The following is a 25987-nucleotide window of genomic DNA, read 5'->3' as shown; positions in this document are numbered from 1 at the left end:
ATCTCAAAGTGTGAATCTCATTTGTTTCATCATCAGATATTGGTTGATGTATGCAAAGGAAAAGCTCTATTCAAGGCACTGTATACTGCACCTTGAATCATAGTGATATGGTAAAGGCAACATGGTAGATATGTACTAATTGACAACTGTATGCTACCAACTCTTAAGGAGTGACTGTAAGCCACGACCCTGAAAGCCAGAAAAAAATAATTGATTTAAATATTTCTGAAAACCAAATAAGCCCTTGGTTTCCTACTACAGAACATGATTTGATGAGGCATAAAATTCTGTTTGGGTTTCCACCATCTTAGATTTTATTAATGTGCTTGAAAGCATCAGCTCTTGAAATGTGATGAACAGGGATGTAAAACTGCGGTCGGGAGGGTGGGCGGTGAATGTGCAAGAATTGTCCTTCCTCCCACCCAGGTGTTATCCATGTGTGACACTTTTTGCTGTTGAGTGCCATGTTTGTTTGTTATTTCTTTTTCCCTGTTGCACAGGGCATTGATATTTCTCACTTGTGGGAGTGTGCTGTGTTTACACCTCAGCCTGTTGCTCTAACAATGCTGTCACACATAAAAAAATAAAATAAATAAAAACACTGGGCTGCACTGCATGCAACTGAATGTTTATGCAAGGAGAAACTGACAGAGCAAATTGATCATTTGAATATCCTGAACAGAACGTAGTACGAGGCTTAGTCGCCAGCTGAAACAGAAAGACGCAGATGATAGCAATGTCTCGGAAGCTCCCATTATGAAGAACGACAATGCGTGAAGCACTGCTTCCCTTATTTGCTAGCTGTGTTAGTAAGGAGTCATGCGGTCTTCACTGCTTCATCGGTTGTTACACCCTGAGCAGAAAGCCCAAGCTCTCAGAGTGAACCATGCAACTTCCCAGGTCAGGGTAGTCATGAAAACCCACATTGTGCTGCTGAAGCTCATAGCTCTGAACGGAGGGATTCCTCCGATGCCTGAACCTATACGGCTTCGAGGGGAATGGGGGGAGAAAAGACACACAGGACATGGTTTTGATGAGGGCAAAATTTGACTTGGGGTACTCAGATGCTGAGTTGCATGTAGGACTCCCATCGTCAGGCTTAATCTTCATCTCCAGACAGCCGGATAAGAGAAATGCTCTTACATGATGCTGCAGCTCGGGGGAATTTCCTGAGCTGGACACATCGCTGCCATGATCAGAGACGTTCCTCTTGTGAGTTGGGAAGAACTTCTGCTGAAGATGAGGAGAGGAATAACATGTTGTTGCTTCTTTAGTCAGTAACCTGGGAAGGCTGTGAACGGGGGACCCATAGCCCGTCGTCAGATGTTGCAGAAAAGGGACGGGCGAGGGTGATTCATTTTCGGTTTTGCATTTGTTACCTAGGAGGCAATTTGCATGTGTGCCTTCACAAAAAACAGCCCGACCCAGGTGTTTCCTCATGTTCAGGAACTGGCATCACAAAAGCAAGGGGGAGACGAAGTGAAGGACGCAGGATCAGGCTTTGTCAAGGTCTGACGCTTCCCTTAGTCTAGGTGCACATGACTGCACTGCTGTGAGAGCTGTGCTGAGGAAGCCAAAAGCCTAGTGCCCCTTTCTGTGCTTTGTGACCCCTCCTTCCTGGCTTGCTTGGAGACCCACCAGCCTTCACTGACACGTACCAAGTCGTCATGCGGTGAGCTGAACTGGGATGGGCTCATGGTGTGCCTCCAGTTCTTGAACATTGACGCACCCTCCTGGTTCACGCCATTCCCCATCCTGGGCTGGCTGGTCACCGAAATCTGCAGGACAGTGGAAATCAATAAAGGAATTTAGTACCATATACCAGAATAACACATCACTTATGCTTCTTTTCAGGAAGAGCCTAAAACTGATTACTCATCCAGGACGAGACGGTTTACTGACAGCCTACAGCTAATTTTAACATTGAAAATGGCATGCAAAGTAACATGGTGAATTTGACTACAGAGACAACTGTTCCCCAAAATGTCCTTTAACAACATAAATGGTGTATTTAATGCACCACATTACCTCTGGCAAGTTCCATTGAGATTTGGATCCATCCCTTAGGTAGTAGTAGGTCTGTCCCCTGTCATCCACAGACTTGATCCACTGTAAGCACAAAAAAAAAGCTACGCTAAATTCTGTAGAAATGGATGTTTTCAAATCTACCTCTACATTTACATCTGAGCTATTGTCTTACAATATGAAGCTTTATCATGCAGTCAAAATATTATTTACAAATGTATACAGACGGATAACACTACTACAAAAGAGTCACTCTGGGGAAAAGATGAAAATAAAGGGAAAAAGAAACTAGAGAGACTGCAGTATTTGGCTGATAGAAGAATTATTCTGTTCCTGCACAGAATGGTAGTTAGGATGGCATTACGCCAAATTGCGAGATCTCAGAGGTGAAGGAAGAAGAGATGCCAAGCAGGGACATGTACTATGTACTATGTACTATGTACTATGTGCTATGTACTATGTGCTATGTACTATGTACTATGTACTATGTACTATGTGCTATGTACTATGTGCTATGTACTATGCGATGAGCTGCTCCAACAAGCATGTGGTGGCAAAATGATTTGCATGCTATTAAAACATCATCATTAATTATAGAAACAGTGTAACTTTCATAATGCAGCGTTCAACTGTCATATCTAGCATACTTCCCATATTGAGCTTATTCAGACTTAGAATTAATTGTGGAATTCCTACCACAATATGCATCATGTATCACCCAGTCTTTGGTTCCATGGGAATTGCTCCCTTTCGCTGTCAAGTTCATGTTCTAACCACTTCATAATAACACAAGTGGCACGATAACATGTATCTCATATACAGACACTCCTGGGGTTATGATGGTTCGCGTTACGATATTTCAACTTTGCAACGGGTATTATTCAATAAATTACATGAGATATTCAACATTTTATTATAAAACAGGCTTTGTGCTAATGACTTTGCCCAGCTGTAGGCTAATGTAAGTGTTCTAAGCATGTTTAAGGTAGGCCAAGTTAGGCTATAATGTTTGTTGGGTTAGGTGTACTGTATTAAAATGCATTTTCGCCTTACGATATTTTTCACTTACAATAGGATTATCAGAACGTCACCCCATTGTAACCGCCTGTATTCTGATGTAAATCCTTATATAAACAGATGAGTCACGTTGCCCACTCCCCACCCCCCACCTCCTCATTTACCTGTTCCTGCGTGATATCGCTGGTGAAGACCAGCAGGCCGTCTGGGTCCATAGACTGCGTCCAGCCCGGAGGAGTGCCAGGGTCCAAGCTGGCTCGTGGGATGACAGTCCGGGTGAAATGGCTTTCTTTAGCAAAGGTCAACATCAGCTCAGTCTCCTGGGGACTGTCAAGATAATCCTCCTCAGGTAGCGGGGGCTGCACACGGAATATAGGGAGAATGACTGTGGCTTTCAACAGATGGTGAGTGGCTCCCATTTCACTTTAAAAAAGTGAACTGTGAAACCTGAGTTTTGTCTTTCCACTGTTTCCATATAATGACAAGACACGGCCACTTTTCACCCTCACCCCTTCTAGCATATAGTACAAAAACAGCAGCACTGCAACCACAGAGATCAGGAACCGTTTCTACCTACAGGACAAAAGGTTATAAGTGCACTGCAGAGTAATCTGGTCATTTGCACACATTATCTATCATCAAAATTCACAGTATGATTTTTCTGTTGTTTTGTGTGATTTATCGTTCATAGTGTCTTTGTCTGCATTGCATCAATAAATCAATCAATCAGTTTTACTTGTATAATGCTTTTTCACAACAACACATTGCCTCAAAGCGCTTTACATTATCCTCACCCAAAGCCCCCAGTGAGCAAGCCAGAGGCAACAGTGACAAGGAAAAACCCCCTAGAAGGAAGAAACCTTGGGAGGAACCAGACTCAAAGGGGGGGCCAACTATTTAAGGCCACAAAGGAAGCCAAATGAACAGGATGGCAAAGTCCTAATTTACACCGTTCACATTTTAAGACATACAGTTCCTTCTCACTCTTTATGAAACACGCGAGTAAGAATCTCTCTTCCGTGGAACTATAGGACTGTTATCCAGAGTTGCTGGATTTACTCACTGAACATCCAAACCTGCAGTGAGACATTGTAAGGACACTCTTCCTTGAGTCCCTAACAAAGATCACTCTTTTGTGAACTGCCTGAAAGTTTTTCAGCCAGTGGACATGCATCCTTATTACAGCTGACACTTAACTAACACTAGGTTACTATCGGCACCCACAGTTCATCGTCCCATAAATAATTTGAGGATATTTAAGGATGGGTGTGTTTATTAGAATCACTTGCACCAAACAACAAGCTTCTTATCCAAAATTCATCCATATATATCTATTTTTTTGTTAGGCTCAGTTTAGGTTGTGAACCATGTGACATCCTGTTTATGAGTAAAACTTCATACTTTCTATGAAAGGTCTGACAGAAGACATTCATAACACTAACTATGCCAAACTATGCATCACACCTACAAAACGTTCCACAAAAACAATAACACCGCCTGCGTGAGCGACCTTTGACCTTCGACCTTTCATTGCTCGATATCCCTTAAATACGCAAGGCTGAGCACCTGACCTTCAGGCACACTTGGGCCTTCAGTGTCACGTCAACATTTGCAGACACTGCACAGACGACGGAGGTGCCATGAAGACTCCTCATGAGGGACCGTTTACCTGACAAGCAGTCAGGTAAAATATAGTAAACAAGTGAGATGCGCTTACGGGCCCATCCAGCCTGAACGCTTGTGTATCCAGAGGCTCCATGGGAGGAGAAGGAAGCTCTTCTGGGGGATCCCAAGACGTCTCCTTAGTCACGTGGTTGTAGAAATAGTGGCAACCACTGCTCTCATCAAATAACTTCTCCCAGTCGGAGTCCACCAAATCGGCTGAGGGAGGGGAGTAGGTCGGCGAGGGCGGGGGAAGATCCTCCTGAGAGAACTCGGGGTCCGTGTGAGGGGCAAAGGGATTTTCCCAGGTGGTCTGTCTAGTTACAGGGTTGTAATAATATTCTTGTCCGCTCTCCTGGTCAGTGTGTACCTCCCATTCCTGGGAGTCCAGGGACCGGTGTCGAGACACGGCGATTGCGGGCGGCGATTGGTGGATGTTCTTCCGGAGCGCCTCTATGTTGACGTAAACTGCAGTCTCTGAGCACTCGGCATTAGCCTGAGGGAGAATCCAGAGAATCAAGGGTCAGTGATGGCAGCACCAAGTGTTCAGAAATCTGGACCAAAGCTCACAGTTGTTAATGTTTTTTGTTTATTAGGATATAAACTGGCTTTACACATCACCATGTAGTTTTCCTCTGTGCAGCAAAACCTAGTCTAGTTCAAAGTGGCTGCTTCTCTGTCAGCCCTTTAACTTTGTTCATCTCCTTGGGTAGTCAAGGTCTGAGCAAAATCAGCAGCTAAAATATACAGTATTGTGCACAAGTCTTAGGCAGTGTAAGAAAATTATGCTTATATGATCTTCCTGTTGATGTAAAAATATGACATTAAGTCAGTCAGAGTGTCAGCTTGGTTATTTAGAAACCTCTCCTAAAATCACCACAGTATTTCCTGCCATCATTCAATACATCCACATATCTCTTGACTCAACCACTGGCACACCTCATTTCGCTAATCAGTACTTCATTTACTTTTTCAATTAATCAAATAAAGTACTTAAGTGAGCTGGTGGTGAAATTTAGCAAGCATATGAAATGGCTGAGGTGCCCCTGAGGAGAGGTTTGGGGACTGAAGCGGCGTTCATCTCGCCATCCAACTAGATATCAGAGACTTTTTGGAGAACAGTTCTTACTGGTTTTGGTTGTTTCTTTTTGTTCGGATATGTTCTAATGCTAAACTGTGTTTTTGTTCTGAGCACATACACACCTACTACCCAGATTAACAGCTTTAAACGTTTCCCTTGGCTACCTAAGACTTTTGCACAGTGCTGTAAATTTGCAATTTATTTATTTAGCTTACACTTTTATCAACAGTGAGATGCATTTTTTAAAAAAGCAGGGTCAGACGGTCTCTGGAACTACCGGAGGCTAAGGGCCTCGCTAAAGGGCCCAATGGTAAAAGTGCTCTGCATGCCCTGAGATTAGAGCCACCTCATCCCCTCCATGTCTGTGAGTCAACAGAACCATTGTTGAACAGTAAGTTGTCACTCTGAGTAAACTTTTATTGTTGTATTGACTAAAGGACTTAAACAGCAGGCCTTTCACTGAAAACCAAACTGCATAAAATCGGGCTAGTCTTCAGAAGCTTAACAAATTTCCAAGTGAGGAATTTACTCGTGAATTATTCCTAGTATCCTTTTGTAAAAATCCTATATGATAGAAGGAAACTAATACAATGTTAATGAGACCCTGCTTAAGTGATTATAGAAGATAGACGAGCGTATATCTGTACGATTGCGCAAATACAGCATCATACCCACATCCACCTTTAATGAGCTGCTGAAGCAGCGGTGCACTGAGCATGTTACAAACTCACGCGTGTTCATAAACATAAAAGGGATATTTTTAGGGTGACTGTCACCCACTGGCCAAGTCTTGAAGTTAAGAGCTTAAAAAAGGACCGCTGTGAGATGCTGAGAGGAGCGACCGCCTGCCCATTCGTGTCTCTGGGGAAGCATTTATAGACACGTCTCTCCGCCAGAGCTTCCGGTGCAGTGCCAGTTCAGGAAATGAAGAGAGAGACAGACAGACAGACACAGAGAAACATCAGGACGCCCAGAGCGCAGTCAGAGACCCCTGCCTCTCCTTCATTTTGCTCGTCCGCCACGCATATCTCTCCCAGCAGTGACTCCATGGACGCACAGCAAATGACGGCAAATGACGGCAATGCAAATCATACAGAAGTGCCAAACGTGCACGATAAACCCACCACCACCTTTGACACCGTGAATTGGTATTAAAAACAGCGGAACGCAGAGGGTAGCCCTCTTTAAACTTCATCCAAAAATAACAAAGTTCAACCACAAATAAAGAAAAAAATAAATGCCACAAATGTCAAGTCAAAGAAAACCTAAATAATAATAATAATAATAAATAGTTGAACCTTTATTGTCCCTCATGGGGAAATTCTTTTTATGCCTCCATCAACTTGCTCTTTGTAGAACAAGCTGTCTGTGAAGGGCAGCCACCTGTTGGGGCACCCAGGGAGTGGGGGTTAAGGGCCTTGCTCAAGGACCTGCAGACATGCTGAGGCTGGGTTTGGACTGGCGACCTTGTGATTAAAAGCACACAGGCTTAGCCCACTGAGCCACACACTGCCCCCAATTACATATTGCCCCCAATTACATATTGCCCCCAATTACATATTGCCCCCAATACAATTGGCAGGGAAATTGTGGATGAAATAGAAGGTCTCAAATAAATAAATAGATGGACAGACAGACAGATAAACAGGTACACTCTCAGAAAGAAGCGTAAAAAATTGTATCTTTGCTTGTCAATAGGGCTATACCCTCAAGGATTTGCTCCTTGTACCCTTAGTTGTAGGTAATTGTACCTTTTAAGGTACAGAAATGCACCCAGTGACAAGCAAAGGTAAGAATTTTTACCATTTTCTCTGAGTGTAGAAGGATGTAAAATGATAACAAGGGTTACTTAAGTTAATGGATGGTTATCAAGCAATTTCACAAGGCACATGAAAATAAAGTTGAAACCAGATGAGTTATAGGCTGTAGCTCTAATGCTATTTTAAGAACTACCCCTCTTCCTCCACTTCCCTCTAGAAGCACCAGACAGTGAAAAGGTTAGCAAAGATCAAGCCCAGTTCCCATAGTACAGGGTCTTTCAAATTTATTTTTATTTTTCTGATGTCAGTATCATGCTGATCAAACCTTTTGTTTGGCAACCAAAAACAATTACGGTCAGATGAGGAAGGTGGACTCACTGACAGCTGAAGCTAACATTTACCCGCGGCTTCTCCATTTACCGTTAACGCAATGCGATGTTTTTGAAGCGGCACTGAAACATGTGAGGCCTGTGCAGGTGGAAGCACCGTGCAAAGGAAAGTCCCCGAAATATTGTTAAAAAACGTTCAGAAAGGAATGCCCCCCCCCCTCCCCCTCTGCCTCCCCCCAGTGGCTGAATCTCCCCTATTCTGCTCTCATCTGTTTGTTTCACCTGGCTTCAGTACCGGCGTTCAACTGGTTCAGCTGCGTTGAGCATTTTGCGCCTTTAATTATGACTGTGATCTTCTATGGTCTAGCTGCTGCTCTGGGGATGAGGGATGAGAGGAGGCACGGCAGGCAATGCGGGAGACAAAATGCAGATAATAGGCTGCGGCGCTTATTCTTTAGTGATTTACCAGGGTAATGAGCTACTGTATACAGACCAGGCATTTTTAAAGTACTGGAAATTTTTACAACATGTGTAGTTGTTGGTTAATCATTAATTAATCATTAATGCTCTTATGCTCTTTAACTCACTAGGACGGTCATCATAAGTCATACCTGGACCTCAACAGACAGTTCCAAAGGTGTAATCAACTTACACAGACCTGCAACTAATATGTAAAAATAACAACACTAATTAGGCACCCCCCCTCCCACCATGGAGGGCTGAGTGCAACTATAAATGTTATAAACGGATGTGCCGTCGAGCTGTTTCATACGACAAACTGAGATGTGACAATGTTCTGCTGATCCCTCTATAGCTCGTTTATTACTACGAAACACCACAAGCTTCAGAGCCTGAAAGATGTCACAGGTTTTGAGTCATCACATTCCTCCGTGCTCTTTAGCACAGAGGAAGGAAACTGCGAAAACAGGCAACATGCAGCCTTCACGTATGAAGTGCATGTGAACCATAAATAAGTTGCAGGACGATCACACCCGCCATCACATGCAAGTGACATATCACGACATGTATTTTGCACATTAATAGGCGTTTATTGGTCCAGCTGATACACCAGGAAGTGAAGTTTCCGAAATCACAAGAGAAAACCCATTCACAACACGGCTAACTGAAAAGCACTGCACCTCGGAGCCAACCTACACAAGAACCTGCAGTTTTGAAAGAGAGAGACAGGACTGAACATACCTGGTTACTCACAGGAAGGGTCATGGCTCTGGGCCTGAAACCACCATGATCCCCAAACATCACGTCGACCATGCTGTCCTGGAGAGACAGCCGACCGCGAACAAAAGTAACCCCACTGAGCCCTCGCCACCTCGCACAGACACAGCCTCACACAGTCAGCAGCGTCCTCAGCTCCCAGCCAATAGTGGCATCCGCTGGTATAAACAGAAAAAAGAGAACTGCCTCCTTGGTTAGATCACAAACAAGCGTAAGAGGGAGTGACACGGCAAGAGAAAGAGAGGACAGGTCATCTATATTTCCTGCAAGCTGTGCAAAAGGAAGTGCTGATATTGAAACTAACCTTTTAGGATGTTATTTACCTAAATGACAAATTAATTAGTGTTTGCTGCAGAATTGGAGGAAAAAGCTTTTTGTTTACTTTGTTTTATTTATAATTTGCCAAAACTAATGTGCAGAAATCACCTTTCATTTAACCAGCCTGAAAACTCTTTGGTGCCTAGACTTCTTTCATAACCCATCTGAATGTACATGAAGGTGTTAAGTCTCAGTAATGCCAAACTCTCAGATTAAAATACTGGTATTAAAGATGATGGCTGATTTTACTATTCAGGTTGTGGAGTATAGATACTACAAACTAGCACAAAACATACATTCTTCCATTAGGCTCTTATCGGTTGCATACAGGAAAAATGTCTAAAACCTGAGATGTAGCCAGGGTAAGATTTTGGAATTCAGGTTTGTCAGTACCGGAAGCGTTCGGTGGGTGGAGCATGTGTTTCTCAATTGAAACTTCTCATCTGTCTCAAGAAGGAGGACCAACCTAACAGTACAGTCTGACTGGAGTTACAAAGATGGCTGCAAAATTCTCCGGTTATCACGCTGACACACCCACACAAACCAGGAAGTGCCACTTCTGAGGACGCAGCTTTAATCACCAACAGGGGGCGGCAGATAGATGTTGCTGCTGCTGTGATGCAGACGTTATGCTTTACCGAACTATTCGTGGCCAGGTCATTAAGACCCTGCAGCAAGCTGCTCCGAGTGGTTCCGTTAGACCTCCTGTAAGTGTCACCAGGCTGGCAGACATCATGCCGTAAGTTGCACGGCATTACCAGTCTAGCCGGTCCTGTCCAATGAACAGGATGCCAGAATTGTACCACAAGCCACCACACACACACACACACACACACACACACGCACACACACACACACATAGTTTTGCAACATACCTCACACATATATATTTCACCACCATTCTATACAGATGATTTCATTCACTAAAGCAGCATTTGGCTAAGCTTCTAACTGACTTACATGCCTGTTTAAGTTAAGTTTGCATGGACAGGTAATGTTCTTTACTAAAATTTCTTTTCACGATTTTGTCTCTACTAGTGTGTCCTGGTTGAACAAACTGAAGATGGGGGCATATTAAGGGACTCCGTGCTGATTCTGGCCTTTTGGACAGACCCTCCCTCTGTCTGTTTTAATTATTGCACCACACGCTCAGAGAGAGAACCACCTCTGTTAGAGGTCCAAGCAGCCTCTCTTTGTTTTATGTAGGCTAGATCATTGTCAGTATGGTCAGAGTGTTTTGTTTTGTTCATTTGCGGTTGTTATGCCAGATATATAGGAAATTGTGTGTTTTTGTTTGACCTGGATTACATGTTTAACAGCCCTCATGCATTATTTTTACGTTTACAGCCCAGTAACCCTAGATATACATTAGCCGTAGCACAGCCCTACCCATGAACTAATTTAATTCCCCTTCGGGTGTATTTTGCATTTTTGACCGTTTATGTCTGAATTTTACTTCTCCCTCTGGTGAAGAACCAACAAAAAAGAAAAAGTTCTAAGAGCAAAGAAGTCTGGGAACCACCATTTCTCTGATAATGAAAGTGCAGGGTCCACTTCCCCCCCCCCCCTCCTTTTCTCTGTGAACAACAGCTGTGCTTAAATGGGAGAGCCACAAGAGAGTGGTGAGGCATGCGTGAGGAGCATAGCAAGGCAGCGCGGGGGTACCCAGATGTTAACCCCCTCCTGCCCCGAGCCTCGGCGGGTGTGGGACCGGAGAGGAGACAGAGTGCGAGCAGCCTGGGCCCTCGATGCTGGCACCAGGGTCTCGGACCAGCCGCGTGCTTTGTTACATAACCGCATTCACCACCACCCAGCAAACAAGTGAGCTAAATGGGGCCAGAATCACGCCATGGAGCAGACAGTCGGCTCTTTGACCAGCTCTGAATCTCCCCGCTATGACATCATCCCCGTGGCTTTGAATTCCCAAGTATCTGATGGGTCGGCATTGCTGAGGATGCCTGCAGTTCCCATGTGTCCGGCCGTCTTGTCCAGGGGCCAGTGATGGCTCTGCCGGTCAGCTGACTAGCCGCCAGCTTCCTGCAAGTCGCCGCCTGATAGGTGCGAAAGCGAAGCTGCACTAAGTCTTTGCTTGCAGGCTCAGAACATGTGTGCTTCCTGAATTTTGCATTTCAGTCGTTCCACTTTAATTTTATGTTTCTACATCAACAAAATTTGTCTGATCAGCGCAGCCAGTTTGCTCATGTGCCTGCAGTTACATTTTAATTGATGATTTGCACCGGAACAGTCTACTAAGTCCACAAAAAAAAACCAAAAACTTGAGTACAGTTTACATGAAACAAAATTCCAGATATCATTGTATCCCAGCTGTTAGAACACGACATAGAACAGAATGCTTATACAAAAAAGACAACCTGTTCCTTAAAAAAGAAGATTCGTATGACATCACCTCCTTGTATTATGCCCTTTTTTGACATGCACAGTAAAAAAACATGCTGTTAAATGCCAATAATAAAAGAACATGCATCAAACTAGGGACTGTTCTTGTCAATCATCAACAAAACTTAAAAGATGTGACAGGCTGATTGCAGTATCTTTTATTTGAAGAGTCTGAACCTCATCAGAGACGTCTTTCGCTAGACTGAATATATTCAATAGAATCTTTGGGGCAGATAATAAGCCGCAGATGCAGAATAAGCAACCTTTCACTATTCTCTGTTTAAATGGTCTTATCTAAATGCAAATTAATGTCTACAGATGCACGCCTGATTCACAGATCCAGGACTGGTCTTCCTAGTGATGATGTACATAACAGGTCACTTTATTTATCTGCCAAGGAGATAAATATATTTATTTGCAGCCTGTTATTGAGTAGTGAAAGTGTTTCTGCACATTCACCACTACATCGATGTAGTTCCATGAAGGTTTTTTGCTAACCAAATTGCGGTTTGGCGTTCTCCTTCACAGCACTTCACAAAGGTCTTCCTCCTGACTACGCAACCAGAAGGATAAGAATAGTGGCCTTGCTTCTATAAAAGCACTAACACCAAACAAAGACTCCACACCCACTGAGCCGCGTCTAGACCAACCTCCGAATTGCCAAATCAGCTTCGACCAGCCTCTTTGAACCAAAATGCTAATGATTTCTAAAAGAATGTGTATGCGGTACATAGTACACTAGAAAACACTAAGCGGGTCAACTAATGTCATAAATTCCTCAATGCAACAGCTAATTAAAAATAAACAAATTGTTGTTGGACTGGTATGGGCTGTATGCTGTCGTGGAAGGGAGCACACATGCCAGAGTGGAAACGCAGTGTGACGCATCACCCGGTGGCTCCACCTGACATCAGCAGGTTCCCAGGGCACGCCCTCCCCGGAGCAGGAACAGAGGAGTGATGTGAATGGCCCGCACTACCAGTCAGGGCAGTTCTCTGGTATTTTGTTTGTTCTGCGGTGTCGGAAAAGGAGCGAAGCTCTTGGACTCCTGGGAGAAGTCGGCCAGCCGGCGGGGCCGGAGGTCGATCCCTGCTCCTAGATAAATCAGTGCTGTGACTGTGACGCAGGCAAAACATGGACTGCCCATCTTCTCCACCCACTTAGGCTGTGGGGCAGCCTCTGGCTATCACAGGCCATGTCCAAACAAAACGGAGGTGTCTGTCATGATAATGTGGGCGTAATTATTTGAACGGAGCCATTACTGAAAGTGGTACTCGAAATAAAACTAATAATTATATCTACGGTATATGGCAGCAATATGAAAACACACCTATATCAGCAAGGACGCAGAGCAGAAATCCTGGATGTGTCACTTCCTGTCGGCACACAAAAGACAGGTCGTTCGGAGTATAGTCAACAGCAACTAAAGATGGGGGGCTGGCAGCATATGAACGATGGTGGATGTTCCCCGCAGGATGGCTGTCTTCCGCCGCCTCCTGTGGGTCACCAAACTACCACTAAGACAGAATGACTGTACACGTCTGGTTCATGGTACTGAATGTGTGTACAGGTTTCATATGAATATCGAAGATGTGCTGGCTGCCTCACCCACATATATGTAACTTAATAGGCTCTCAGTATTCATGGGGACTTGTCACTCCTCACTATCACCCCCCCCCCCCCTTCCAAAAAAATCTATGCCTAAGGTAGTAAATTTCACTCACCCATACACCACATCTAATGAAACATTCCAAACTAATCCATAAACAGTAATTCAGCAGTGACATTCTTTTACACTGACATAATGGCAATTATTTAACGTGCAAAACTGATATGATTTATGTTTAAAGATGTGCCTAAAATCATTTTCATAATTTACATATTAATTTACATCACTGATCCTCACCTTCAACGTTAAAGCTATATATATATATATATATATATATATATATAATATATATATATTTATTATATATATATTATATATATATTATTATATATATATTATTATATATATATATATATATATAATATATATATAATGCATTTAAGAACCTACTCTGATCTCTAATATGGTATTACATTAAATGGACTGTCCTTTACATTGGGCTGTGTGGATATTGAAAGTAAATTTAAATAGAAATGGAACAGAAATCGGTGAAGTATAATTAAAAACGCAAATTTACTTTAAGACAATCCTAAGTTTTGTTTCACATTCTTTAACGCGTCCCCAGTGATTTGGCCGGAAGACTAGAGTAGGTATAAATGAATCCCCTTAAACAGTAAAACAAATCAAAACAACGCATTTCAAAGTTACCTAAAGTTACGGCGTTCCGATACTGGTGTATTACACAAGTAGAGTAACTGCAACAGGTGTCATTTCTACGCACGATTATGTCCTTCTGTGCCTTTCTTTACATTCTGATTTATGAGAAGTTGAAGCGGTGTCCTACCTTTTGGGATAAGTACAGTTGTGCTTCTCTGAATGCTAGCAGTGTCCATCTGAGTCCAAGTCCGGCTGCAGTCGCGATCAAACTTGCTGGGACCAAGGACCCAAAAAGGAAACCGATACTGCGCCGGACTTATTCCCTACGCCGCGTCTTGCTCACCAGGTACTTGGTGTATGTGAACCTTTTGGGAGTGGTTATGCGCTTCGCGGCCGCGTTAACTCATTACCTCCCTGGTGCTCGTCGTCCAACAACACAGTTCTGCCTGTGTTTGTCACACTTAACATACAATTCATCATTTGTAATTAATATTTGCCCTTTTTAAGGAAGAGGGAAACCTGAATGCGCAATTATGCTAGACGCCCAGTGTAATGTACACCCAACGATGTCACTGGTATGGTGAGTATTCTTAAAATGGGACACCTGGCAAAATGGGACAGTTAACCTTTGCAGTTAGCCTACTGTATGTGTTTAGTAATGCTTTATTTTCTCTTCTATATAGTTTTCAAGGAGCGTTAATGTATTTCTAATGCTATCGAGTTGGGATCCAAGACAGAAGATTCCGCAAATTTTTCCATAAAACATTTTTTTAAGAAAGTATCCCATTTTAATAACGATTCACGAGAAAAGCAACAAAAAAATGGGGGGGGGGGGGTCCAAGCCCTGTTGTAAAGGGCTCTGAACATCGCGGAATAATTCAGAACATTATTTGCTTTACTATTTTCCAATTAAGGAAATGCAGAAATTTATTTAGACTACTGCTATAACCTCATGTAGATGCCATACACACTTGTTGGTCGACAGGAATAACTTGACACACAAAGGCGTTCTTATACAGTATCTAACCATAAACATATAACAAATGAAGAACAATAAATGTAACTGTACATAACAATAACAAGTGGCACATTTTGTAAACACTGAAGGTCTTCATCTCAGGGTGACTGAAATAAGGAAGTTATCAGTTCAAAATATATAGGCGGATTTCACTATTTTACGGTAATGAAACATACACGAGGAACAGAAAGGGCTTTGTGGGGATACTTCTTGACTTGTGTTTAAAATTTAACTACATTTTACATTTTAAATTAGAGAAAGGTCAAAGGTCTAACACTCGTTTGGTAGTGCAGTCACACTACGCCTTTTCACAGGAAAAGTTTGGCAGGAAGTCATTAAAATATCTATGGCAGAACCGCACTATACTTTCAGACAGCCCAAGGAGACCATGAAGGACAGTCTGCAGTTATGCAGTCACCAGAAAGAGCCTTTAGAAACACTAGACAAAGTGTGACAAAAACACAACTCATACAGGCTTAGCACTTAAAAGAGACTTCTTAGAAATTACATTTGTACATTATGCCAGGTCAGTGAGGAAATGTAGCTTCCTCTCATTACAAACAATATAATGAGTATGGTTTTATTATGTTCAGTGCATCCTTAGACATAATCCATTACTAACCCTTTGTAGATTATACATTCACAAGCATTGAAAATGGTGTCTGAAGAGGATACAGTTCAGACAGGAGTTGTCCATTGCATATTTAAACCAGGATTTGCTTAATACACTGCATTGCTGAAGGAGTATTTTATGCACTCCTGTAATATATCACCAAAACACATTTTGCTTGTCATTTCATATCCACTAGGAGCTACTTGTTGATACATTCATTTGAAGGGAGGCCTCCCAGAAGGCTGATATTCACAATCATCCGGATTGTGCATTAGGACTGTCAGTGGACAATAAATTCTATGCAACAACGTCCCGGGCTAATATTTGGTGTCAGCAATTGCATTGTTTCACTGATCCTGATACACAAACCTCATGGCTTCATTCTCGATTGTGAACTCAAGGCCCGTAGACCTTTGTGAGGCTGGTTACCCTGAGCTTGTCCTTGCACAGAGCATGCCTGTGCTTATTTATTCATGTATTTGAATTTTTATCATTATCAACAGTAATCAGAAAATAAGATTTTAATGGGAATGGGATTTAATTTTCTGTATTTATTGTCTATTTTGTCTGTATATACTTTAGTTCTCCTCTTACTGATCTGGTGGTGTAATACAATACCCCTGGAATCCATACTGGCCTACGAAAAACACAAAAAATGCCTCCACTTAAGAATGCAGTTGAATGTATTATAAGGACCTGTCAGTTACAATCATGAGAGGAGATTCAGTTGTTCTACCTCACTAGATTCCTGTTCCAGGAGAGGTGTGCAGTCAACGGGATACAATGCAAGATCAGAAGACTCACCCTGAATCATTCCTTAGCGATGACCACGGCCCAGGCACAAGCAGAATTAATAAAATCCATGGACTGCATATTATCAATAAGACACAGATTATCCATGTCACTTCTCAGCGTCTCTATAACTTCAGCACAAGAGAGCCAGGGACAATTTGGTGACCAATTAAAGCTTTGCCTGGTTTTCCTTCCTGTCTTCCTGGACCGTCTAGCATATTAGAGTGTTCTCTCTGAGACAAGAACCTGCCAGTAAACATTTTAATTGAGCCTTGACTTGTTTCCCCTGCAGCCCGGACCCCTTCAGATCCATCTCAAGGATAAGAGCCCTGTAGAGACATTGGACTGTGATATAAACCCGCCCCTAAACAGGAACATTCAGTAGATGTTTGTTTAGAAGGGTTTTGGTTGTAGGAGAAAAAGAACTGCTTCTTTTAAGTAAATAGTATCTGACTGCTCATTTTCTGAATTGCCATGGTTATCTCTGAAGTGTCTGCATGATGTTCAGGCACGCTGCAAGAACAGGACCACCGTTTCTTGTGACTCCTCCTTGACCCAAAGGAAGCAAGAGGGTTGATTTGCTTTAAGTATAAAACTATTTGACTAAAGTGATTCATACAAACTGGCAGAGCTCTAGTTGCAGCCAGAATGAAAATTGTGGCCAGTGTAGCAGTGGACAGGTACCCCTCTAGAAGACTTACTGTTTTGTCTGCCACATAATAATAATAATAATAATAATAATAATATGAACTATTTATTTCTGCATTTGTTTGTTTGTTTATTTATTTGGCAGTGCCAAGGTGCCTACGAAGGAGTGATAGAGTGACATCACATGACGTGGTCACAGTAGAAGTGGTTTTGGAGGAGTTTGACCAGACACTGAAAGAAAAGCGGCCAATGAGTGCTCAGCATGTGCGGGAACTCCTTCAGGACCACTGGGAAAGCATCCCAGGAGGCCACCTCATGGAACCGGCGTAGGGGAGACAATAGGGTCAGCCAGTCCCTGGAGTAATTGGGGTTAAGGGCCTTGCTCAAGGGCACAGTCGTGAAATCACTCTGCCGACCCAGGGATTTGAACCAGCAACCTTCTCAGTCCCATCTCACAGAGCTGCCCCCACCTCCCCTAACAAATATATTTTTGGTCAATACATAATTCCATATATGATATTTTATATATTTTGATGTCTTTAAAATTATTCTAAAATGTAGAGAATAGTACAAATAAACATTTCTATGGGTAGGTGTGTCCACACTTTTAATTGGTATTGTATATTACCAGTCCCAGTGAACCTCTCCTAGGAAACAGGGCAGGTACCCAGGGGTTTGGGGTCTATTTGGTCCCTACCAATGTTGCAACCAAACCTATGCCTTTGCTCACCCCTATCTATTCATCTAATCAAATTTTCTGCCTAACAGGAAAATTATAAAGACTGCTTCCTAACCACACAAGTAATTTCAGCAGAGAACTGAAGGTTTCAAATGGAGATTAAAAGTACATACACCATACATCAGCCATATCATTAAAACCCCCTGCATAATATTGTGTAGGCCCCTCTTGTGCTGCCAAAACAGCTCTGATCTGTCAAGGCATGGACTCCACAAGACCTCTGAAGGTGTCCTGTGGTGTTTGGCACCAAGATGCTAACAGCAGATCCTGCTGAAGGTCGCAAGGACTTGTTAGTCCAGCACATCCCACAGATGCTCGATCAAACCATTCATGAACATTGTTGACATTATCCTGCTAAAAAAGGGTCCTGCTGTCGAGGGATATTGTTGCCATGAAGAGGCGCACTTGGTCTGCAACAATGTTTAGGTAGGTGATACATGCCAAAGTGACATCCACATGAATGCCAGAAACCAAGGTTTCTCAGCAGAACATTGCCCAGAGCATCACACTGCCCCTGCCAGCCTGCCATCTTCCCATAATCTATCCTGGTGCCACCTCCTCCCCAGGTAAACGACGTACACACACCTGGTCATCCACATTATATAACATAAAATGTCATTCATAAGACCAGGCCACCTTCTCCCATTGCTCCATGGTCCAGTTCTGATGGTCACATGCCCATTGTTGGCACTTTTGGTGGAGGACAGGGGTCAGCATGGACCCTCTGACCAGTCTGCAGCTACGCAGCCTCATACACAGCAAGCTGCAATGCATTGTGTGCTCTGACACCTTTATATTGTAGTCAGTATTAACTTCTTCAGCAATTTGTGCTACAGTAGCTCTCCTGTGGTATCGGACCAGACAGGCGAGCCCTCACTCCCCAGATGCATCAATGAACCTTGGACCACTTCTGGTAGGTACTGACCACTGCATACTGGAAACACCCCACAATACCTGCCGTTTTGGAGATATTCTGACCCAGTCATCTAGCCATCACAATTTGGCCCTTGTCAGAGTCGCTTAGATCCTTACATTTGACTATTTTTCTTGCTTTCAACACATCAACTTCAAGTACTGCCTGTTCCCTTACTTTATGACACCTTGACAGGTGCCATTGTAACAAGCTAATCAAATGTTATTAACTTCATCTGTCCATGGTTTTGATGTTATGGCTGAACAGTGTATGCATTTTGCATGCATTTTGCAATCCATCAGATGCATCTCTGCAGATGTAAAACAATTGCATGCTAGTTGTCAATAACTGTTACTGTACACCCTTGTGCAAATTAATTGAAAAAAGTAGTCATTTTTTTAGAATCTGATTTTCAGTTTCATTGCGGAAAGCCAACAATATCCTTTCATTAGTCACGTTTTCAATGGGCTGTAGTTACATCACCATATATGTATGAAATTTCATCGTTACATTTCCTGACGGGGCAGCCATCTTTCAGCATGATGTAGCCTGTGCCTTATGTCAAAAATGGAGAGATAATTAAGGTACCTGACTCTAGAATGGTCCAGACCTATATACTAAAGATGTATCAGTTCAGAAACCGAGTTCAAAGACCACGATATAAACGTTTACCATCTCATATAGTGGTTCGAGAAGACGCATGCGCAATACCCCCCAACCCAATCCCAAGTGTGCATCCTGGTGAGCTCCCATTATTTCCCATTTTCATTTCACAATTAACACTATAACACATGTAAGTCACGAAATTATTATTCTATTTAAAGTTCGGGGAAGCTGTATATTTTGTAAATATTACACATTACATCGATCTGGCCACGGTGGGTCTGGCCCACCCAATAATAAGGCTGGCTAACGGGGGAAGAGAAAGAAAATGTATTATTATTATGTGAAAATGCTTTGTTTTTGCGGTTCTATGTGACTTCGGACTTGTTTTATGTACAGTCGATTACAAATATTTGTACACGGAAAAAAATGTTAAAATATTTACATTTATCGATTACACAAAATACTTTTTTACCCCAATGTAAATAATTTATTCAGTTTAACCTGTAAAAAAGGTTCAACGATAAACATAAATAAGAGAGTTACATTTAAACTAATAATTTTAAACTATTGGAATGAGACGAAACACTTTGAACAAACAACAGTTTTTATGGTTTTTCAGTGTAGTCGCTTGTTTCTAACTTGTTCCTGTTCTCTCTCTTGTCTGTCTCCACACTACACCTGTTTAATAAAGCGATACGGTCGAGTTTGCCCTGTTTCAGGATCCCGTTCATTTAATTTTTTCACTGTTGTTTTCTCATTCACCCACCCCACCTCACCCCCAAAAAGACAAAAAAATGAGGTATGAACCGAACCGTGGATTTGGAGAATCGTCGCACCCATGCTATGTATACAAATGCGAGCATGATGTGCATATAATTATTGCTGTAATGACTGTGGGCAGGCCTGATTGATTATAAGCAGTTAGTATATATTAATATAATAATTCAGTTCATGATATATCTCACCTTAATCCAAACTCACTCATACCACACCGTGTATGCCGCTGCCTAGATGTTTATATTTCTATTTACTTATCACGCATGTATATATTGTACAGCAGTTTATAGGAATTTTGCACTATTTTACACTTTCGGATTGCATGCCAAACTCCATTTCGTTCTCGAAGTACTTGGCGCAATGACAACTAAACTGAATGTGATCTAAGATAATCGCTAATCTTCCGTTAAGGAAGTACACTTTTCTAAAAAAAAGGCAAACAGCGCCCTCCTGTGTACAACAGAAGAACATTCAAGTGTAATTGAATGACTCTTATGTCTGTTTTAAACCTGCAGTAATTTTGTTACATGTCTACATACACACGCTGTGATCCATCTATACATCCATCTTCCAACCTGACAGGGTCGGGGGGGGGGGGGGGGGATGGGGGGTTGGGGGCGGGGCTGGGGTACACCCCCCGGGACGATGACACATTGTTATACCCTCTTAAACTTCGCCTGTTATTAGAAGTTAATGATTTACTGTTTATTGCAGTGTTTCCCAAGCCGGTATTCAGGGACCCACAGACAGTCCACTTTTTTGCTCCTACTGGAACCTGGGAGGGAGCAAATATGTGGACCATCTGTGGGTCCTTAAGGACCGGATTGGGAAAGACTGGTATATATAAAGAAATTATGAGGTGAGAATGAAACCAGTTAACACAAGCAAGGCTCAGCACCATGGTGAATTTTGATAGACATTCTAAGCAAAATATATATTTTTCCATAAGCATTGTATTTAAAAATGTAGCCTATTTAGTTTTTTTTCCTAGATCAAAACATTTTGTCACAGAAAAGTCTTGCCATTGACACGTTTGTCTGTATATCAGCAGGTATACAAGCTCTCAGCCTTATTTTTGAACCGGTAGATATGCTGCAAATGTTGTCCTGCCTGAACCCCCAAGGTCACTGTTTGGTCTGCTTCTTCTCTGGTGCCTTAGCATTGTGACAAACATGGTAGCCTGTCTCACAGATACAACGGGTTGTTTTTCTCCTAAGGAAATGTTTCTATACCTATATTGAGTGAACTTTTGCTGTTCGCTAACTGGGCTAGCTCATGGGCGTAAATTATTGGGGGGATGGGGGGGGGGGGGGGGTTGTAGCCCCCCCAATAAATCAAAACCAGCTAATACAGCCCCCCCAATAATCATGTTTCCCCCGTAATGGGTGGAGACCTCAACCCCCACAATGTTCCAGCCAAAGTTACGCCCTTGGGCTAGCTAACTGGACCGGTTCAGTAAAAAAATGCAGTCTGTCGTGCAATTTTTTACTAGCCAGCAGGCTAATATTCTCATTTCTGTACTTGCACTTTGACTGAATGACAGCCCTGCCTGTACCTGTTAATAGCAGACACTCTGTGGCAAACAGAAAGATGCATGTGTTTTTTACACTTATTAGGCAAGCAGCTGGTGAAAACAGATCGATGGGCTTTACCTGTGCAAAAGCAGGGCCTGGAACTTGTAAGAGAGCTGAAACGGGAGCAGAAACTGGAATCAAAGCTGGAATGGAAACTGGATCAGACGCTGGGCTGGGAGTTGCAGGAGGGTCCTTTTCAGTCTGCTTTGGGGTCTTTAATTCAGGGCCCACAGAGTCCATTATTGATTCATAAACATTCTCAGTGTTCTGCCATAAATCAGACCGTTGGCTGTCCTCTGCTGGCGATTCTGTCTGCTTCTCATGTCCTTTCTGCTCAGCATCTTTACAAATGGTTGGATCTGGCAGATTTGCCTGTATGAATCTTACAACTGGGTCTGCTGGGTTGAAACTGGGCACCCGGGGCTTTAGGGGAAGATTCCGACAGTCATCTGCCGCTGGCTGGGAGCCGGGTAAAACATCCAGGGTGAAACTATGTCTCTTCGTGTGCTGCAGACTGTCTTTAGAGGAGATTGCGGCTCCTCTCTCACTGACCCTGGGGTCTTTAAGACTGCGTGCTAAGTCATGGATATCTTGGGGGATGCCAAACGTTGACATGCGTATCTCGGGTTTCACGCCGGAGTCTGTAGACGGGTGTACTCGCATACTGACGTCATTAAGCTTCCACTCAAGCCCATCCGCATGCATCTTCTTTTCCTCCTGGGTTACCCGGCCAGCAAAGGGGGTACTGTCCAGTGGTGATGGAAGGCTGGAGGGGATCTCCTTGACATACTGGGCTGGGACATAGAAGGGTTTGGTGTTCTTGTCCTTGCAAACCTGCCACCAGTGGTTGCTGGTTTTGCAAAGTAAGATGTATCGCTCGTTTGGCCTGATGGATACTACCGTGCCATCTCTGGCTGTATATTCATACTCATATTCCACCAGCACCAGTTCCTGGCTGGATGTAGTGGACATTTTGCCCACTATGATATTGCCTTGAAACAATCACGGCTTCAGACACGTCATAGCTGTAAATTAAAGAGGAAAAACAACGTGAGAAGCTGCCCTGTGCCAAAAAATAGCTATGTTCCTTCCCTAATCACACTTTAAATGCTGTGTTTATAACGTTAGAATCCACTCAACCGGCTAAAGAAAATAACTTGCAGTGACCCTATATGGCAGATAGATGGCCCTGTTTAGCTTGGAATTTCTGACTTATGGCAATTTGTCATCCATGAGCCCAGTAAAATGACTGTCCTGTACTGCTGGTGACTTCTGCACCTTCTCCTTTATGCCTGATTAATTTGTTACATTGTCATTACTGAGTATCATGAAATGCTTGTTGACAGGGTTACAGTGACATAATATTATTAAAATGATTAATGAGCAAACCAATCAAGCTCTTCCATTCCTCGGCAATTCCATGTCAACTCTGTAAAACCACCAATGAATCTCAATACCGAGAACTGAATTAACTCAACATCTGTTGAAATGCGTAGTTAGTAAGATGCATCTATTCAGACGTGCTTCAGAGTTATGCAGTATGTCAAGACCACCTATGATCTACTTAACTGGCACTTGCGCCATTTCAGTGATTCCCCAGAACTGATTTGTGTGTTTCTCAGCTAAGTCTGGCCTTCTTATGTCTGGGTCGGTTTTATGTGTGTGTATGTCGGCTGTGGCAGGAAGCAACACAGCCTCATAGGCCACTGCACAAGCAAGCGCGGAAAAGACGGGAGGCTCAAAAAATAAAGAAAAACCCAGGGCACAGGAAGCCCCTGTCAATTCTGAGGTGAACATCGCTTCTGTCTCACCCTGTAATCTCAGTTCTCCATATATGGCCTTCTGCAAGAGAAGAACATGGCAGATAGACATCTCAGCCAATAGGCAAGGCTCTGTTATGATTTTGCAACAAACCTTCACCAAGAGCATAATATTAGCATAACGCTAGCGCGGTGTAAGCTTATATTACGAACATTTGGGTTTTGACTTTGAGACTAAACTGGGCCCCTTTCGTCATGGATTTCATGCCATGCCATATGGTTATGTTTCAATGGATGAACATTGATTTTAAAAATGAAAATGCCGTTACACATATAAATGTGCTATATGTACATATCTCATCCTCTTTTCCATCATTTATTGTTTTTCTCCTCCTGCCAAAACAGCCTGTGAACGACTGATTTCAGTAAAGACCGGGGAGCTCATCGCATTAAGGATAATAAAAGATGGAACTGTTTGATTCTGTTCGAAGAAGAGCAGCTGGAAATGTAAAACTGTGGTGAAGGGGCCATGCTGAGCTGATACGTCTGCTGCAGTTTGTCAGTTAAAGATGATATCAAGGGAACTTTCCTCAGGTACCAATGCAATGAACATAGTCAAAATAGACCCAGGTCTTTTTCCCACAGCTGGACAAAACTGTACTTCTCATGCGATGAAACATCAGTATTCAAATATCATTCCAATATAACCCTTCCAGAAAATGCCACACCTGCTACAAGCTTAAATAGGTCTCATTTAAGTCAGTTTTAGTTTTTTTAACTCCAAGTTGAAAATCAGCAAAGTGAGGGCCATGATTCGTCTCACACTATTTGGATATAGAAAACACTTTTCCCTCCTCTTTTGAACTTTTAATCTTTGCTGTCTGTTTTCCTGACAGGACATCCGTGATTAGAAACGGGTTGTGATTGCACTCTAAGGCTTCCATCTGTCGAAGCCTTGAAAAAGCACTCTGAACAAATCGTACCACAGCAAGGGAAACTGAGTTTTCTTTTAACACTGAACATCAGTTTAGTCCCTGTGAAATCAGTAACCCAGCTGCAAGAAATCAGATGTCTGATTAAGCAGAGTATACTTTTGTATTTTTAAATTTAAATTCTTACAATTCAATCAGAATGTGAGCAAGACAACCCATTTTAATGGAAACATAACAATTTAATAATTATCTGAAACTGAATTACAGAATAGTGTCAACATATAATAGGTCCACAATTTGTTCTCTTTTCATGACTTCTCTTTTTTCCCCTCTAATTTATACCCACAGTCTTTCAGTCATTCCATTTTTTTAATCATGGCATCCTTCTGGTCTGACAAAATACAGGGTGGTTTGACAGACATCAAGAGGCCTGGTCACTGCTTTTCTGTATCTGTCAAAGAATCTGTCCTAAACCTCAATATAACTGACAGTACCAGTTTCACAAGGCTTGCCACAGATGGTAGATGAGAACAGTGGTGTGTTATGGAGCTAAATGTCTGCCTTTCAAATCCAGCAGAGGGACCATAGTCACAGAATGTCAACAGCAACGCTGCAGATCACATCCATCACAGCTGCGCTCCTTCTGAAAAGCCCCCCCATAATCACTCTTTAGTATATCGCTTGTCTGTTTGGGACAATAGTGCTGTCAATTGAACCTTTGCTATACTGCAAGGAATGCGTGTAATTATAAACATAACATATTCAGCAAATCCAACAGACAACAAATGTGAGAGAAAGAGTAAAGTAAATAGCTACCTGGAGAACAGAGGAGGTAAATAGGAGGTACATGGAGCAACCGGAGTAGTGTGTCTGGAATCTTGAGCGAGGTGACTGCTCTATCATTGCAGTGTAGGGTCTCTTGCCAGTTTTGTAATAGAATCCCAGAGTACTGCCACTGGTTCCTCTCTCTCTCTCTCTCTCTCTCTCTTCTCTCTCTCTCAGTACCTTCTCCCTTGACTAACTACATTCCTGTTTCCTTGATTCTTTCTCTTCTTCTTTATTTCCTTTCTTTATCTCCCCCCCCCCCATCCACCCAAACTCACTGATCTGCCGTGGTGACTCTTTCAGGGCCCGTGTGCTGATGTACACGGTTGTTTTCTTGCCGGTGTCTGGTGTGAGCGCACGTTTGAGCCTGCCTGCCTGACACTGCGCTCATTTCCTGTTCTCATGTGTGGAGAGAGGCTTCAGACCACAGCAACGGCAGGGCAAAGAGACACACATGGGACTTAGGAGGGAACGGAAGGTGACTACAGCCCAAGCAGGTTCTATCCGCTTGCGTTTCCCAGTCTTTCCTATTGACTAATTCTTAAACGGCATAATTGGTAACCAGAGCAATTATTTCAATATTATAAAATACGGTGAGGGGATCTGTGACAGTGTTAGTAAGTAATGGAGAGCCTCCGTGCGTCTATTTTTATATGTTACTAGTGTTCTGGAAGGACTTTACAAGCCTTTCATGGAATC

General features: G+C 42.8%; 1 protein-coding gene across 7 annotated transcripts in view; it reads right to left on the bottom strand.

The window, feature by feature from the left end:
• Positions 1 to 25719, bottom strand: part of LOC111856781 (rho GTPase-activating protein 27-like) — a 31609-nt gene extending 5890 nt beyond the window's left edge. The window contains exons 1-9 of one of the 7 annotated variants that reach the window (XM_072712399.1): positions 25280 to 25719; positions 23583 to 23613; positions 21850 to 22796; positions 4760 to 5200; positions 3207 to 3401; positions 2029 to 2109; positions 1659 to 1778; positions 1144 to 1233; positions 925 to 987 (exon numbers count right to left, since the gene is read on the bottom strand). In XM_072712399.1, the coding sequence (XP_072568500.1) occupies positions 925 to 987; positions 1144 to 1233; positions 1659 to 1778; positions 2029 to 2109; positions 3207 to 3401; positions 4760 to 5200; positions 21850 to 22743 (1884 nt within the window). In that variant the 5' untranslated portion in view covers positions 22744 to 22796; positions 23583 to 23613; positions 25280 to 25719. Of the gene's footprint in view, positions 1 to 924; positions 988 to 1143; positions 1234 to 1658; positions 1779 to 2028; positions 2110 to 3206; positions 3402 to 4759; positions 5201 to 9074; positions 10981 to 21849; positions 22797 to 23582; positions 23614 to 25279 lie in introns of those variants that run through there. The other 6 variants (XM_023836997.2, XM_072712400.1, XM_072712401.1 and 3 more) reach the window with 6 other exon arrangements.
• Positions 25720 to 25987: the final 268 nt, after the last annotated feature.

Source organism: Paramormyrops kingsleyae, chromosome 5 (genome assembly GCF_048594095.1).
Source record: "Paramormyrops kingsleyae isolate MSU_618 chromosome 5, PKINGS_0.4, whole genome shotgun sequence".
In the NCBI taxonomy this organism is placed as follows: domain Eukaryota; kingdom Metazoa; phylum Chordata; class Actinopteri; order Osteoglossiformes; family Mormyridae; genus Paramormyrops; species Paramormyrops kingsleyae.
The sequence above is the reverse complement of the archived record's forward strand: the minus strand, read 5'-3'. Positions and strand labels throughout refer to the sequence as shown.